Source organism: Neophocaena asiaeorientalis, unplaced genomic scaffold, assembly GCF_003031525.2.
Source record: "Neophocaena asiaeorientalis asiaeorientalis breed wild unplaced genomic scaffold, Neophocaena_asiaeorientalis_V1.1 scaffold521, whole genome shotgun sequence".
Lineage (NCBI taxonomy): Eukaryota > Metazoa > Chordata > Mammalia > Artiodactyla > Phocoenidae > Neophocaena > Neophocaena asiaeorientalis.
Window position 1 is genome coordinate 1,380,449 of NW_020174712.1, and position 17,644 is coordinate 1,398,092.

The 17,644-nt window shown below is 46.5% G+C and overlaps 1 protein-coding gene across 1 annotated transcript in view; it reads left to right on the plus strand.

The window, feature by feature from the left end:
- WWC2 (WW and C2 domain containing 2) overlaps window positions 1-17,644 on the plus strand; it is a 79,744-nt gene that overhangs the window by 34,107 nt on the left and 27,993 nt on the right. Inside the window, exons 6-10 of the mRNA XM_024759960.1 lie at window positions 2,339-2,485; window positions 3,517-3,590; window positions 7,483-7,725; window positions 13,468-13,557; window positions 14,635-15,257. Coding sequence (XP_024615728.1) covers window positions 2,339-2,485; window positions 3,517-3,590; window positions 7,483-7,725; window positions 13,468-13,557; window positions 14,635-15,257 — 1,177 coding nt within the window. The remainder of the gene's footprint in view (window positions 1-2,338; window positions 2,486-3,516; window positions 3,591-7,482; window positions 7,726-13,467; window positions 13,558-14,634; window positions 15,258-17,644) is intronic.

Here is a 17,644-nt window from a genome sequence, read left to right on the forward strand (position 1 = left end):
CTGCAACAGGAGAGGCCACAACAGTGAGAGGCCCGCGTACCGAAAACAAACAAACAAACAAAAAACATACTAGTCATGACCTACTAAATTGATTGAGTGCATGGTCATAGGTTTGAAAAATATACGTCTTTTTACCGTTCGCATGAAAAAATAGAAAAGACTTGTCCAAAGTCCCTAAGAGGTTTCTTCATTCTTTTCTATAATATATTATTTGATGTGACCATTTAAGTTTTATCCCTCATGCATATACATTTTGTATAAATATGCCTTTGAAAGAAAATAGAGAAGGTTAGGTGAAAGAAAATAGAGAAGGTTAGGTAAAAAAAAATATCAGATCTCTGATATTTCTAATTTCTTATCGTGAGAATTTTAAATATCAGGATGAAATCCTGGCTCTTCTTAAAGTTGATAGTAATGAGCTTCTTACATTTTTATTAGTGTTTTGTACGGGGGTTCTTTGGTAGCAATTTAAATTTTTTCCTTTTTAATACTCTCACTGACTCACATCCTCCCTCTAAAGTAAACTCACTCTATGAAAACCCGGGTGCCGACACCAGTCACGTTCACTTGTAATCAGGCACTTTCCCAGACCAAACATCAGCACAGGTACTTAGTGACTGTGGCTTCTGGGCCTCCATTTCCTAATCTCTAACATCTATATGAGCTAAATAATCTCCTGGATCCTGTGCAGATGTCAAATGGCACAACTGCAGAAGTCTTCTAGGTAGGAAGTTTGCCTGCTTTAGGTGTCCTATGCTTCCATAATTCCTACTGCATAAAGTGGGTAGTTCTTATTAAAATAGACTTCTCTTTAACAGAATTTTAAAAATAAGAAATGCATGTATTAAATATAAAGATACCATTAGTCACAGGGTGAATAATTCCCAGGCTGTCTTGGGAAAGATAAGATAACCTGTTTAATATGATCTTACATATTTTCAAAGTCCTGTGTGTATGTGCAAAAATTATATTCTACTCTTATTTTTTTCAAGAATTTAAAGTGATAAGTACCTACTAAGATAAAGTAGTTGTTTTTTCCATTGAGATTAGCTTAATTTTACCTGGTGGGGAAGTTTCATGCTCTTAAATGTTCAACCCCTGCCGATGCAGGGGACGCGGGTTCGTGCCCCGGTCCAGGAAGATCCCACATGCCGCGGAGCGGCTGGGCCCGTGCGCCATGGCCGCTGAGCCTGTGCATCCAGAGCCTGTGCTCTGCAACAGGAGAGGCCACAACAGTGAGAGGCCCGCGTACCGAAAACAAACAAACAAACAAAAAACATACTAGTCATGACCTACTAAATTGATTGAGTGCATGGTCATAGGTTTGAAAAATATACGTCTTTTTACCGTTCGCATGAAAAAATAGAAAAGACTTGTCCAAAGTCCCTAAGAGGTTTCTTCATTCTTTTCTATAATATATTATTTGATGTGACCATTTAAGTTTTATCCCTCATGCATATACATTTTGTATAAATATGCCTTTGAAAGAAAATAGAGAAGGTTAGGTGAAAGAAAATAGAGAAGGTTAGGTAAAAAAAAATATCAGATCTCTGATATTTCTAATTTCTTATCGTGAGAATTTTAAATATCAGGATGAAATCCTGGCTCTTCTTAAAGTTGATAGTAATGAGCTTCTTACATTTTTATTAGTGTTTTGTACGGGGGTTCTTTGGTAGCAATTTAAATTTTTTCCTTTTTAATACTCTCACTGACTCACATCCTCCCTCTAAAGTAAACTCACTCTATGAAAACCCGGGTGCCGACACCAGTCACGTTCACTTGTAATCAGGCACTTTCCCAGACCAAACATCAGCACAGGTACTTAGTGACTGTGGCTTCTGGGCCTCCATTTCCTAATCTCTAACATCTATATGAGCTAAATAATCTCCTGGATCCTGTGCAGATGTCAAATGGCACAACTGCAGAAGTCTTCTAGGTAGGAAGTTTGCCTGCTTTAGGTGTCCTATGCTTCCATAATTCCTACTGCATAAAGTGGGTAGTTCTTATTAAAATAGACTTCTCTTTAACAGAATTTTAAAAATAAGAAATGCATGTATTAAATATAAAGATACCATTAGTCACAGGGTGAATAATTCCCAGGCTGTCTTGGGAAAGATAAGATAACCTGTTTAATATGATCTTACATATTTTCAAAGTCCTGTGTGTATGTGCAAAAATTATATTCTACTCTTATTTTTTTCAAGAATTTAAAGTGATAAGTACCTACTAAGATAAAGTAGTTGTTTTTTCCATTGAGATTAGCTTAATTTTACCTGGTGGGGAAGTTTCATGCTCTTAAATGTTCAGCTTTATGAAGTACTTTGTATTTCCTGAACAGAGTCTTGCTAAGCTGCAGGAGCGGTTTCACTTGGACCAGAGCATTGGCAGATCTGAGCCAGACTTGAGATCCAGTCCTGTGAACTCTCATTTATCTCTCTCCAGACAGACCCTAGATGCCGGATCACAAACAAGCATTTCCGGGGATGTAAGTTATCCACGTGGAAGGGTTGGTCCCGGCACTGTCCTGACGGGCCCTGATTACAATACCGATGGCAAATGGAACAGGGGCCAGGAAGGTGGTGCAGATTCCAGCTGTGTGCATTCAGCATTTCATACTCATATGATTGGATTTAAAAATCTTAGCCTTATCTTTTCTGCCTAGGTGCCAAAGCATATCAGAATTTGTCCATATGAATAGCTTTGTTCAAACTTTCTCATACTGTATTTATTCAGAGACTCTATTGAAAGGCGAGAGACACATGAAAATTTTGAGTTTTTCCTATGAAGTTTAGAGTCTTAGACCTTAAGGTCCTTCCAAATAAGCATTAAGGCTAATGAGAAACAAATATATGCCTTTAAAAACTAACCAAAAAATTTGTTTTTATAAATCTGAACTTGATTATATTAAAACATTTGATTGGTGGTTTATACCTGGCATTTGAAAATATTTAATGTGGCTTGAATATTATTACCAGTTTGTATTCTACCTTTTGGGACACCATTAGTAGATATTTACTTTTCAATAAGTTCCAGTTATTTTTGTATTCTCTATGCTTCTTTGAATTCTGTGTTATGAAAGTAAAACAGGTAGAGATCAACAGTAGGGCTTACCTGTTTGAAAAATTAATTTTCGAAGTAATTTATTTTATGTTTATGCATTTGAAAGTTAGATGATGGAAATTTTGGCTCATAGAGACAAGGAAATTAGTTCCAGTTCATAAATTTTATTGACCTGTACACCCTTCATAAACTCTTAGATACCAGAAACATTTACCTGATATTTTTTATCTTGAATTTAATGTGTGGAGAAAAGGACGTTAAAGTCTTTGAAAAACAGACAAGCTTGTATTAAAAAGAAATGTTTTGTCCCTACTGAGACTATAAAGTAAGTGCCTTTTCAAACTGGTGTTCCCATCTTCTTTAGCTTTGCAATTACTTGCACTTCCTAGAAACAAAAGCAGTTTACTTCATTCATTTGCAGAGTTAATTGACTTTTTCCCTTTTGTTTTTTACTAGATCGGAGTGAGAAGTAGATCAAATTTGGCTGAAAAGGTCAGGCTGAGCCTCCAGTATGAAGAAGCCAAAAGAAGGTAACAGCAGGGGAGCTGGGTAGCGGTCAGTGGGTAGTCAGCTGGCTCACCCGGATTTCCTTTTCCAGAATTCATCTTTACTCACGTAGGGACGTCTGCTGGGCGCTCACCACCGTTCTTACCCAGGTCACCCTTCAGATCTTAGAATATAAGGGTTACGGGGTCCCCTCCCCCGAAAGCTGAAGAACAAGGAGAGTTAATGAGAAGGGCGGGAATGAAACTTTCCCCTTCATTCTGGAAGGAAGAAGCTTTGAGCTTGTATGGTACTTCCTTACTCACAATTCAAAGTGCGGAGTTTGGTTTCTCAGATAGAAATGTGGTACCGTGGCTCAGGTGCAGGGCTTGGTAGCAGCTGAGGAGTCTGAAGGTAAAGAGCTTCAGGCATCTTCCTTGGCTTGAAGGGAAGAGCCCCTGCTGACGTCCTGGGGGATGCTGAGCTGTCTGCTGTGTCACTCACTTCAGGGAGTGTTTCCCTCCTTGACCCTCTCAATTCTTCTTCAGCCCTGCCTCGATAACTTTTTCTTACCTTGTGACTCTGCTGGGGAAGGCCTGGGAGACTCCTCTGTCCTTGCCTCGGTGACAGACTCAGCTGGTTGTCATAATGTAGGAACTGAATTTGTTCTGAGAGAGAGGGTCATACTGATACATTTCATTATTTTCCTTTTAAGAGTGTAAAAATGCTGCTGTTTTATTATTTAGGAAGGCATTGGGTGACAAACCTGCATTATCATGAACATGAACAGTTCGGCTGAGAACATACTGGAGCATCGTGGCTTCCCACCACAAGGAAGCCCGTAAGATGGATACTGGAATATATCCATTATTATTGGTGATGATGAGAATTTAAAAGTCACTGGCCAGAGTTCTTAGAGGTTGTCTGGCTTTAACAGAGTCTCTATTTGATCTGCCTAAATATAATATTTGCCTCTGGGTAGCCTCTGTTACTAATATTACTATTACTTGGTTCTTTGATTTACTGAAAGAACCCGAAGCTTTGTTCCATAAATCATTAACCACGTGAGCTTGAGCAGGTCACTTAGCCTCTCTGAGCAACATTACACTCGGCTAATTTTAATGCCTATAAAATTTCCCAGGTAGATTATAAATGGCTTGAGGGTAGGAAACATTTTGTTTACTGTATTGTCTGCTTCTCACATGCCAGGCTGATGCTTTGCCCTCAGTAAGGACTGAGAATTGCTCTGTGCATTTGTGGCCCAGTGATGTGGAAGCCTGTTTGGGGCCCTCTGGCTATAAGCACGCCCAGTTCCTGAGCTGCCAGAACTCCTAGGTTCTGACGTAAACAAAGCCAGGATCTGGTGTTCTGGTGTCTGGTTTTCTGAAGGAGAATGGCCATAACTCAGAATTAATCTTGGGGACCAGGCCTCATGCCCCGGGGCCCTTGGGGTTTGACGCGACTTCCCTTGGGCCAGCTTGAGCTTCTGCTTTACTTTGGCTCCATGTGGAGCTTACACAGCCCTTCTCCTCCTAGGTGGTCCCGGAAACCTTCATGTTTTCTTGCCCAGAAAGCTATTTCCAAATAAAATTCAAGACCTACCTAATGCCTGATCCCACAAGTAATAGACGCTGTTCTTTCCTTCACTACATCGTTGCTGTCAGTTCAATTGGTTAATTCAGCCACATCAAAACTTAAGACATTAGTTCTTTCTCATTTGGTTGCATTGCTGTTCTATTACCATTGGGGGTTTTATTTTAAAGTTACTAGCGATTCTGATGAGAAGGTAAGTCTCAAGGGTTTATGCATATGTTGAAAACGCTTTTTCTTCCTCAATTCTGAATAAGACGCAGGTTGTGTTCTCCTGAAACCTGTTTTCTCCTCCAGCTTTTGTTTTATGTGCTTAATGAAGCTAATAATGTCTTGCTTAATTTTCCAGTGCGTTGAGACAGTTGTTTATGGTTTTGTGGTTAAAGCTGACGAGTAGCTGATGTTACATCTATCATAAGTGCAGGCGATGGGTGAAAATCAGAAGTACATTATATGTGCAGTGCAGTTTAAGATGGCAATTTTATTTTTAACTCAAACAAGAAACTTCAGGCAGAAGAATGTGGAACTACTTCCCTTTTTGTCCTGACAACATTTTTTGTTTCGTTTTGGTTTATTTATTTATTTATTTATGGCTGTGTTGGGTCTTCGTTGCTGCACGCATGCCTTCTCTAGTTGCAGCAAGCGGGGGCTACTCTTTGTTGCGGTGCGCGGGCTTCTCATTGCGGTGTCTTCTCGTTGCGGAGCACGGCCTCTAGGCGCGCGGGCTTCAGTAGTTGTGGCACGTGGGCTCAGTAGTTGTGGTGCGCGGGCTGTAGAGTACAGGCTCAGTAGTTGTGGCACACGGGCTTAGCTGCTCCGTGGCATGTGGGATCTTCCCGGACCAGGGCTCGAACCCACGTCCCCTGCATTGACAGGCAGATTCTTAACCACTGCGCCACCAGGGAAGTCCCCTGACAACATTTCTTGTTCACCTTTTTCTTCTCTTCTACAGCTTTTTACATCAGAAAGGGGAGGAAAACGTCCCCCCTTCTCTATCTGTTTTTCATTTTTCTAGTGTGTGCTGTAACAATACCTAGAGTAATCATGCAACATTTTTTAATAGGAATATGGATTCTTCGTGCCAACATCAGTTGTGTTCATAGTTTACCTTGATCTTGTGCTTATGGTCAAAACAGCCAAGTGGCATTTCCCTTGTGAACAATCCCGATCGTCCTCACAGCGCCACAGAGCAAGTTATTTGATTCGGGTGGTCATTCTTATTGAATCAGGAGTTAACTTGACCATTGAGTACGAAGCTCTAGAAGCAGTGACATCTGGGGTCAACAAAATTATGAAACCAGTGAAGGTTCCCTTTGCTGCGTTTTCCTCCTCCCGCCCCTCCCAGCCCTGTCGCTTCAGCACCTGTTGTCACTCCAGTGGGCCCTGGGTGCTGCTGGTAAGTGTGTTCAGAGGAGAGCCAGGTCAATGCCGTGCGTACAGGGCCAGCCCCGTGAGCGCCCCGTGTATGCTGTAGACTCCATGCAGACCCTGAGCGGGAAGCGAGTTCATGGTGCACAGCTGAAGAATGTGGGTGGGGGAAGCCGAGCCCTGCCCCCGTTTCCTTGGCGATACTGTAGTCTTGAGGGATGGACTTGGCTGTGGTACTGCGTGGCCTAGCCCCTGCCCTCTTTTCTCCCCTCTTCCTTCCCTGATTGGCTGATCCCCAGTTGCTGCCAGCCTAGCCTGGGGACAGCGTCTTTATGCAGAGGAACGAAATCTAGAATAATGCACTTCCGGCATCATTTACCAGAGATTCTTTTTTTTTTTTCGGTACGTGGGCCTCTCACCGCTGTGGCCCCTCCCGTTGCGGAGCACAGGCTCCAGACCCGCAGGCTCAGCGGCCATGGCTCATGGCCCCAGCCGCTCCGCGTCATGTGGAATCTTCCCGGACCGGGGCACGAACCCGTGTCCCCTGCATCGGCAGGCAGACTCCCAACCACTGCGCCACCAGGGAAGCCCTACCAGAGATTCTTTAAAGGAAGCTCTCGGGTGTTCCTCCCGCCACCTCACACAGGCAGGCACACGTCAGGGCTGACCGCCCACGGCCCTCTGCTTTTTAAGCTTCTGTGTACTTTGACCTTCATCCTTTTTCCGGTAGGTAGGTGTGCTTACTCAGATGTTAATGGTGGGGAGGATAGATGAGGCAGATAAGAAGTAAGTGTAGCATCCGCTGCCACTGCCCCGGGACCGCCGCTGCCCAGGGACCGGACCGGACCGGAGCCTCACACCAGCCATCACGCCCGTCCCTGGGGGGTTAGTCCCCACCGTAGCCCGCCTCGTGTTTTCCCTTCCTTGGGGCTTCTGACTACGTGCACAGCTGTTATTTCATTCTGTCTTATTTTATTTTAGTATGGCCAACTTGAAAATCGAACTGTCGAAACTGGACAGTGAGGCCTGGCCTGGGGCGCTGGACATTGAGAAGGAGAAGCTGATGCTGATTAACGAGAAAGAAGAACTTCTGAAAGAGCTTCAGTTCGTCACCCCAGAGAAGCGCACCCCGGACGAGCTGGAGAGCCTGGGTGCCGAGAGGCAGCGGCTGGAGAAGGAGCTGCTGTCGGTCCGGGGGGCGCCCAGCCGAGCTCTGGCCGAGAGGTGCGTTCCCCTCCCCGGGCCCCAGGTGGCTAACCCGTGTGGGGCTCAGCTGGGCCTCCAGGCCGTTCTCCCTGGTCTGCGGAAATCTCAGAGGCCTCAGCCCTTAGTGGACTGAGGACTTCTTCCTGTAGAGCAGTAAAGCACACCCTGCTTAGTCCCCGTGGTTCCTCTACGCTTTTGGGGAACGTGAAAATGCCTGAGACAGATGTTGAATAACTAGGGAATGTTGACAGAAAACCAGGAATGCAGTCCATCGCTGACCGAGGCTGATAACAGTGGCTGTAAACTATTGCACTCTGATAAGAGAGATTATCTGGACTGTTAGAGCGGCTGAAGCTTCCTATTCTGGGTTTATTACTCACAAGAATGCAAAAGTTTATTGCTTTTCATTTCACAAGGAAAAGAGAACTTGCTCCCTTTGATATCTCAACAGGTCACAAAATGTTCACTTGGATTTTGTTTGTCAATTGAAACCCTCCTCTGAAGCAGGAGAAAATATAAGGGAAAATGCTTTAAGCAATTTTCTCATCTTTCTGTGGGAAGGTGTAAATTGATCACTTAATCTAAAAACTCCAGTTCTGTAGGCAGATCAGCTGGACTCTTAAGCACGGAACCCCTGTGTGTGTTTGCCGTGAGGACACCTGCACAGCAACCCTGTGTCCAGGCCTTGCTGACTAATGGTCAGACACCTGTTTACCTGTTTCAGCCATAGACCGTGTGGCCCTTTAGAACCACTGCGCATCCATCTTTTAGGCCAACAAGTAAGGAGCAGAATGAAGGGAGAGAGATTCACATTTGCGTAACTTCAAGTGACCTGGGAATAAGTTTAAAATACCCACCCATAATCCAGTCACTTTTTTTTTTTTAACTTCTTGCCTTCTAATTCCTTGTCTTCTATAAATGTTTAAGGTTGTGTGTCAACATAATATCAAAACATTTGAAAAGTGTGGTGGTGGAGGAGACGGGGGAGGGAAGAACCTCTGACATTCCTGGTGAGGTATTAGCGTGAGCACTTGTTTAACCGTGTGAGTTAACATGCTGCTGGAGATAACGCATAGCTACAGCATCACAGCTTTAGGGAGCGTGAAAAAGTATCAAAGGGGGAACCCCGTACAGATGCCATCCTTTCACCATCTTAAATAATTCTCGTCACCCACCTGCCCCTGCTTCTCCTCCCCTCCTGCTCTGACATCTCTAGAAGGTGTCAGCAAGGCTGGCCAGGTAGGGAGCCATCCGACCAAGACCACAAGGAACAAAAAGAAAGGGCGAGAAGGCAGAATTCAATTGTTTTCCTGAATGACCTCGATGTTGTATGTGAGTGTCTGTGTCTGTGTTTCTTAAATTCTGAGGATGAACGTTTGATAATCATCAGCAAATATGATGAAATGGTTAGCTTTGTGTGGCTCGTAGATAAAACACCAGTGATCTTTTGTGTTATGTCGCCCTTAATAAATGTCATATAATTATACCTGTGTAACGTACGGACATCTGACATCTAAGCTGTCCTACTCTGCAGTATCTGAATCCGGGAAGGGCCCTACCAGTGGACTTTAAATTTTTTCTGGGAGAGAAAGAAAACAGGCGTTTGTTTCTTTGTTTGAATCAGCTTTTACAGGCATGATGTCTTTTCCTTTTTTTCTTTTTTTGGCCGGACCACGTGGCATGCAGGATCTTAGCTCCCCGACCAGGGATAGAACCCGTGCCCCCTGCACTGGGAGTGCGGAGTCCTAACCACCGGACTGCCAGGGAAGTCCCTTGTTTGTCTTTTTCATTAGGACTGGAGCTTCAAAAATGACTAATGTAGTAACATTAAAAATATAGTTTAAGTGCCTAGACTTTGGCTTTTATACTTCTGTTTGCACACACATAATAACTGTCAAAATTCCAGCAGAAACAGTAGGCTTGATCTCATCCGGAAGAGGAGCTATAAAATATTTATACAAAATAATTCTCTATCTAGTGAGATCCAGCCGTGGGGTTTGAGTCGCACAGGGAGTAATGGGGGCCATCCACGGGTTTGGATGGCCCCTCTGACTTAACGACTGTGCATGGGCCCACGTCCCACAATTGAGATCTTAGCAGGAAGGGAAATGTGTATGTTTCATATTTGTGATATGTTGGCTGTCTGAGTCACTTGGAAGGGTCAAGTCATTTAGCATTACAGAAAATGGACACCAGCTTCCTCTCTGCTGTCCTCGGCCAAAAGCAGAACCCCATGATAAAGCAGGGTAAGGCTGAGGGACTCACACTTCCTTGCTGGAGCAGCTTGCAGTTTTCTCACTGCTATCCTTGGCTGCAAAATGGCCCAGCATTCCCTGTGCAAGAGAGCAGAACCCCTGCGAAGTGCACCCAGAGTCCTTTGTTTCCCAGTGGGCACAGCACGGTGTGGCTTTGGGCTTTGTTGGTGGTGGTGGTTTTACTTTACTCCCCATATGTTCTCCCCGTTTCCTACCCTTCACCAACCTCATCGTTTCTTCCCACTGCCTGTGTATATTCCTGCTGTGCTTGTCGTTGCTCTTGAGCTGAAACGGGGTCATCCCCCCAGCCAGAAGGCCCGAGAAGCCCTCTGCAGGCAGTGTATTTCCTCGGTGCTCCAGCAGGAGGTCAAGGGAGACACCTCTGGGAACTTGACATTCACTGTGTCAGACTTAGTTTCATCGCAGAGCAAACGGTGCTTCACCGACCCCAGACCCCCTCCGTTTCTTCTCGGTACCTACACGCCTGTCAGACAAGCACTTGCTGCTTCCCCCAAATTATCCTGTTTTCCACTTACATTGTGGGTTTCTCATTATTTCAGGGGTGGCCTCAGGCGAGATTCTGAGTCATTGCTGAATTTTGGTCTCTGAAGGAGCTAAACTCACATGAATTTTCAGCCGCTGTGTGAGCTCCCAGAGTCCCCCAGCTGTGCCCACCAGCCCCGTCCTCAGTGTCGCCTACTCGCGGGACCGCGCGCGGAGCCGGAGCTCGCCCCCTAGTGGTCATAAAGCGCATCGGGAAAGAGAAATTGCTCTCAAATGAAAAAAAGACTTGTTACACATCCTTCTATTCTTTCCTTACAGTTATTGAAATTCCTTAAACTCTGTGCTTTTCTATGGCTGATAAGATCTTAACATTGCTCCTTCCTTTTTCACAAATCTTAGGGGTTTTGCCTTGCATCTTGCCAGGGTGTCTTGTTTCTTAATCATATGAATGTTTTTGCCACTGATTCTGAAAAAGTTCTTATAGCAAGTGGGCGGGGGGTATGAGTGTCATATATTTTTTAATGGAAAAGGAACTTCTTACTTCTGTAGATGACATGGAGCTTTCCCCCTCAGGGCACCGAGGGCAGAGGTGGAGGGTGCAAGGACCCCCTTGTCTTGTCCAGGGCAGCTGGGCAGGGGTGTGGAACAGCGGGACCATGGGAGGGGTCTTTCGGGGTCAGGTTGAAGAGGTCTTTCTCACCCAGGAGGAGTAGCAAGATGGGGGCTGGAGAAGGGTGAGGAGAGACAGGGGCGCACCCTCCTGAGGGGGCTGACATCTCAGCAGTTTCTTCTAGTCCCTGGTCCAGAGGAAGTGGGGGAGGTCATTTCCCAGGAAGGATACCAGGAACCAGCTCCCACTGGGAGAGGCTCTGATTCCATCAGAGACAGAAGGTGCAGTGCTTGACAGAGGACAGCCACAGGGTTGCCGGCAGGGTTTCAGGGAGACACCTCTGGGAACTTGACATTCACTGTGTCAGACTTAGTTTCATCGCAGAGCAAACGGTGCTTCACCAACCCCAGACTCCCTCCGTTTCTTCTCGGTACCTACACGCCTGTCAGAAAAGCACTTGCTGCTTCCCTCAAATTATCCTGTTTTCCACTTACATTGTGGGTTTCTCATTATTTCAGGGGTGGCCTCAGGCGAGATTCTGGGTCTTCGTTTCTGTGCGGGGGCTTTCTCTAGTTGCGACGAGCGGGGGCCACTCTTCATCGCGGTGCGCGGGCCTCTCACTGTCGCGGCCTCTCTTGTTGCGGAGCACAGGCTCCAGACGCTCAGGCTCAGTAGGTGTGGCTCACGGGCCTAGTTGCTCCGCGGCATGTGGGATCTTCCCAGACCAGGGCCCGAACCCGTGTCCCTGCATTGGCAGGCAGATTCTCAACCACTGCGCTACCAGGGAAGCCCCCTACTTTTTGACATTCACTAGACCTCCCCAGGGTCTTCTTTAAGCTTCTTCCAATGACGTGATCTAGACACCTGCAGGGAGGGGACCGGGAAGGGGCGCCGGGCTCTCCAGGCAGCCTGGGTAGAGGAGGGAGAAAGAGCCCGAGCCTGCCCTCCGGGAGCTTAGGGTTCAACTGGGGAACACAAGCCAGGCCTCAGTTCAAGGCAACCGGGAAAGGTCTGGAAGGGCAGCACCTGAGCCATTGCCAGAGGAGGGCCTGGGGGGACCATCACATGTGACTGACTGGAATGGGAAAGATTTGGATTTAAATTTCAGCATGAAACACACTGTGTTGCTCTGAAGCCTCCTTACCACACCAGAAAAGCCTTCATTTGTGTGTGTGGGACTTGGTTTTAAAACTTACTTCAAAAGTATTGCTCCGGGCTTCCCTGGTGGCGCAGTGGTTGAGAGTCCGCCTGCCGATGCAGGGGACACGGGTTCGTGCCCCGGTCCGGGAAGATCCCACATGCCGCAGAGCGGCTGGGCCCGTGAGCCATGGCCGCTGAGCCTGCGCGTCCGGAGCCTGTGCTCCGCAACGGGAGAGGCCACAACAGTGAGAGGCCCGCGTACCGCAAAAAAAAAAAAAAAAAGTATTGCTCCTGTATCAGGAGACATGGGTTTTAGTAGATTCGGGGACTTTCTCTGGACCTTTATGTACCTTCTAATTCAGTTAATCTACTTTGAATTAATATTTTTTCCTGGTTGAGTTTTTGTTTATATTTAGGAGATTTAAAAAAAACGTGGTGGTTTTCTGGGTCCCGTTCTGCTCATTTCAATGATGTCTAAAACTCCTCACAAAGACAGTATGCTTGATATATTTAAAAATGGCTTACTCAAGTACACAATTCCATAATACTCAGATTTTTTTTTTCTAAAAAATCCTCATAAAAACTTGTTCAGCTGAATGTGGATGAAATTTCATGAAAATCCAGTACAGGTGATGAGAGGTGCCATCGATGGGAAAGGAAATCACTTTTATGTCTTTTTCTTGCTTAAACAGTTAAGCCCAAATTAGCTCACACTGGCAATTTGGACTAATTTGTTCCTTCATCGCCAAAATTCTCATCAAAATAAGATTGGAATTTTTATCACTGACTATGATTTTGGAACAGCCCTTACCAAGTTCAGTACTCAGATGATCTTTTCTAATTCCCCGTTATTGCAGTCAAGTGTTTTAGTAACGGAAGCTCAAGTCTCAAGCCTGCAGAAGGATCTTTAATGTTTGTTCGGTTTTTTCGTTGTTCTTTTCCTCCCCACTGTCTTCCCCTAACTTGTAAGAGCGTGAGGTTTTCTTACCCATTTAAGAAAATTTTAGACTACCAAAATTTCACAAGTTCTCAGTAATGCCGGCCATTTGGTGCAGCTCTCCCCCTTCGCTCAGTGGCCGTGGACGGCTCTGCCCACTTTCCTTCTGGCAGGTGGCTCTGTTTTCTCTGTGTCGAGTTCATTTGGATCTCACAAGGGGAAAATAATAAGGATCTTTCTTTTCTTTCAGAATCTTTCTTTTCCTGCTTGATCATAGTTCTGTGAAAATAAATTCATTTCTTTTTCTTGTCTAGATTGAAATTGGAAGAGCGAAGGAAAGAGCTGCTACAGAAACTTGAAGAAACTACTAAATTAACTACATATTTGCATTCACAACTTAAAAAGTAAGCCTGTTTGGTTCTTGAGGGGAACATTTTTCTTGACTGCATCCAGGCATGTTGTAGTTCATCTTTGATTACTTTTCTCTTTATTTTCAATGACTTAAAAGTAGGAAAATCATTATACTAATACAATTAAAACTCGGATGACCAAATTTAAAAATGCAGGAATTTGGGTTTGGTTTATTTTTGTTTCATGAACCCCAAGGTCCTTTTTGGAACATGTTTAAAATGTGTTGGGAAGAAGATGTATTTCAACTATCAGGGCATACTTAGGAAAATGACACATTTCTCCACCTCATCCCTTCTTTTAAAAAGGGAAGGTGGGGGAGATTTGCCTGAAAATATACATCCTGAAATATACATAGAAAGAGGAGGAAGGCGAGTGAGCCCAGGGGCCTTTGTCTTTAGAAGCTGGCCTCTTCCTTTCTCAAAATAAAAAGTTTGATTCTTTAAAAGTAGAGTCACTGCATTAACCCTTCATGCTGTTGGGTTCATTACACCTCCCTCCCACTTCTGTATTTTTTCTTAGTCTGCCATGGTGCTTTTTTTTTTTTTGCGGTACACGGGCCTCTCACTGCTGTGGCCTCTCTCGTTGCGGAGCACAGGCTCCGGACGCGCAGGCTCAGCGGCCATGGCTCACGGGCTCAGCCGCTCCACAGCATGTGGGATCTTCCCGGACCGGGGCACGAACCCGTGTCCCCTGCATCGACAGGCAGACTCTCAACCACTGCGCCACCAGGGAAGCCCAACTTCTGTATTTTTTAATTGCATAGTTGCTTCTGGATATTTATGCAGGTAGATTTATCAATAGGTATTTGATCGCTTTTTAAATTTTTTGTAACTTTTGCCCAAGGGGGATGATTTTTAATGAGTAGGATAGCTGCTTAAAGAGTCTTTAGAGAGTCAGGTTGGAAGCATTCACGAATAAGCTTGGAAACGTGTGGGGTGACAGCAAGTTCTCTTACCCCGGTCGTTGACTCTGCTCTTTGGTGTCACTGGGTTTCTTTCCTCTCGGCCCGAAGGAGCCGGCAGGGGTCTCCACATCGTCCCGGTTTTTACAGCTGTGCTTTCCCCTCCCAGCCTCTCCGCCAGCACGCTGTCCATGTCGTCCGGGAGCAGCCTGGGCTCGCTGGCCTCCAGCCGGGGGTCTCTGAACACGTCCAGCAGAGGGTCCCTCAACTCCCTCAGCTCCAGCGAGCTCTACTACACCAGTCAGGGCGACCAGCTGGACCCGGATTTTCAGTATAAACTGGACTTCCTCCTGCAGGAGAAAGGTGGCTACATTCCTTCCGGACCCATCACCACCATCCACGAACACGAAGTGGCCAAGTCCCCCAGCCAGCCTGGCCGGAGCGGTCCCTGTGTGGCAGCGGCCGCGGCCCCGGGCCGCGCCCCCGCCCTGCCCGAGGCCCCCACGTCCGTGGCGTCCCTGTCCTCCCGGTCCTCCCTTTCCTCCCTGTCCCCACCGGGCTCTCCCTTGGTCTCAGAAGGCACGTTCCCCCTGTCTCCCCACGACGTCGTCCCTCTCCATCACTTCTCTGCTGACCTTGAGGACTGTGAATTGAGCAGCCACTTTGCAGACATTGGCCTCGGAGACGATCAGCCGTTGCTGGACTCTGACCCGGGAGGAGCGCCCCCGTCTCTCTCAGAGGATAAGGACCTCACCGAACGCACCAGGGCGCTGCCGCATGAAGGGCCTGCAGGTAAACGGAGACCCTTGCTCTCGCGCATCCCTCTTGACCATTTCACGGAGAGTGACTGGAGATTACTTTTCCCACGGAAACAAAGGGTATATATGTCCCCCTTCTCTTTCTGCTGCTCTTTTTTCATTTTGGCTTCATTTGGGAAAGAATGTTTATTAATAAACCTACACATTTTTTCTTGATCAAACGCAAATCCCCTTCCGTATTTCATAGATTTAATCATCGAGCATCCACTCTGTTGTGTAGAACCCCATTGTGTATGGCATCTGCCCGGGAACACATTTTGTGAACGTACTTCGTGCTTGCAAATAGGTTCTGGTTCTGAAATAGCAAGAAAGGGAAGAGGACCTTCTTTTCAAACTTGGCCTAAAACAGATGAAAACCAAGGCAATTAGCATACCAGCTAATTAGTATCAAGGTTCAATGTTTAGGTTGCTGTGGGAATTCTATATAAATAACGATGAGTTTTGTTTCATGCCGGACTCTCCCTCTCTGCGGAAAGTTAATGCGGGGAGAAAGCCGGTTCCCATGCGTGGTGTCACCCTGCCCTCTTGTGGCCACGGTACTAGTTGCAGCCCAAGAAAGCGCAGTGGCCTGAGTCCTTACTGCTGCATCTGTGCTCACAGAGACCCAAACAGAGGGAGAATTTAATACTTTTAATTGTTTACCGTTGCAAGGCAGAAGGTTTTACTCTACTAGATGTGGCTGTAAGGAGAACGGGATGGTACCTTGTTTGGCAGATGATCGCAGTTGGGCTCCGAGGAGCCAGCCCCAAACCAAATGAGAAACAAAGGCCAGTGCTGGTCCCAGGAGGCCTGCTCAGAGCCACACAGGCCCCTGCGCGTCCACAGTGCAGGAGAAGACAGGCTCTTTAGAAGGATTTTCCTGCTGTTTCCGTAAGCATATTTATTTTGTACTTTTGGTCCTAGAATTCTAGGTATTAATTGATTGGCCATTTCAGATGTTTAGAGAGGTGGAGGGATCCATCTCGTTTGTGTGGTTTCGAATACTGAGGACTGAGCCACCGTCTGCCAGTGGCCTGGGGCAGAGGCAGCGCAGGAGATGCTGTGTGGTTTGCGTGCTGCCCGCCTGGCAGGTGCCAACAAGTGATGTGTTGTTGGAATGATAACCGCAAAGAAAATAGCACAGGAGTGCTGCTTACCTAACGGCTCCAGCAAAGCAGAAACCTGCCTTGGGGCCTCGCGCGTGGCCCGGTGCGTGCTGCCCCTGAAGCCAGTCCGGACTGCCCTCGCATCGCAGGGGCCCCGTAGGCCGGCCGTGCTCCGGCGAGCACGTCACCCGGTCTCTCGGGCTTGTTGTTCCTCCTCTGCAGAGCGGGCACGAGGCAGTATCTACCTTGTGGGGTGCTGGAAGGGTTAGCGCTCTCATAATGCCTCTGAAGCACCCAGCCGTGCCTGGTTCTCGGCACTCAGCTCACAGTAATTAATGTTAACTGTATGACACTAAGGAATGCAAAAACTCTGCTAAACCCAGTTCCTGTCACAAACCACCGACATTCACGAAAGGAGGACAGAGCAAGGGAGAAAGAAGGAAGAAAGTGGAGTGGTTTTATGCCACTCTTCTGTGCTTTGGACCTGAGGGATCTTACAGTTCTTGAGCATTTCAAAGCTGTTTTTGCTCTTCATGTACTTGGAGTGTTCTCTAGTGACCACCTGTCCACATTCAGTCAGTTTGGAGGGGCCAGTAAATGAGGCTGCATGCTGGTGAAGCACGAGATGAGGGAGAGAACCTCCCGGGGTCTGCCCCGCCTGGCCGTCCTGAGGCACCGACGTCCCTGTGCTTCCCGCAGCGTCCGACGCCTCGCTCCCTACCCTTGATCTGCTCCCGTGTCTGTCTGAGGGGTCTGTGCCTGCAGAATGGTATCTCCAGAGTGTCTATGAAACAACGTTTAACTTTTTAAATGCACGCTAGTTAGAAAACTGCTGTTAAAAAGTCACATAGGGGAAAATATACCCAAGAGCTTTGTTTGCAAGTAATATTCAGTTTCACATGTGAAAACAACCGAAAGCATATATTTGACCCTAAAGACTAATTCTCTCCAGGTCAGGTCAGCGACACTCGGTCCATGGGGGGGGTGTCTGACCTTGGCATGGGGGCAGGTGGCTTATGATAGTGACACTGGTCACCTGTCAGTGCTCTAGACTCTTGTTCAGCTAAAGTTGAGTTCCTTTTATATACATTTGACTGTCCAGCACCAGTCCCTACTGGATGGCAGAAATCAAGTTGGAATAACTCCGAAGTCCTTCCGCAGTCAGTCTCTGTCATTGTCAAAGTCAATTTCAGGCTGCTGTGGTTATTCCTGGGGATAATCAATAAATCATGTCATCACCTTCACCCCTCACAAAGAGGGGTGGGCAGAGAGAAGG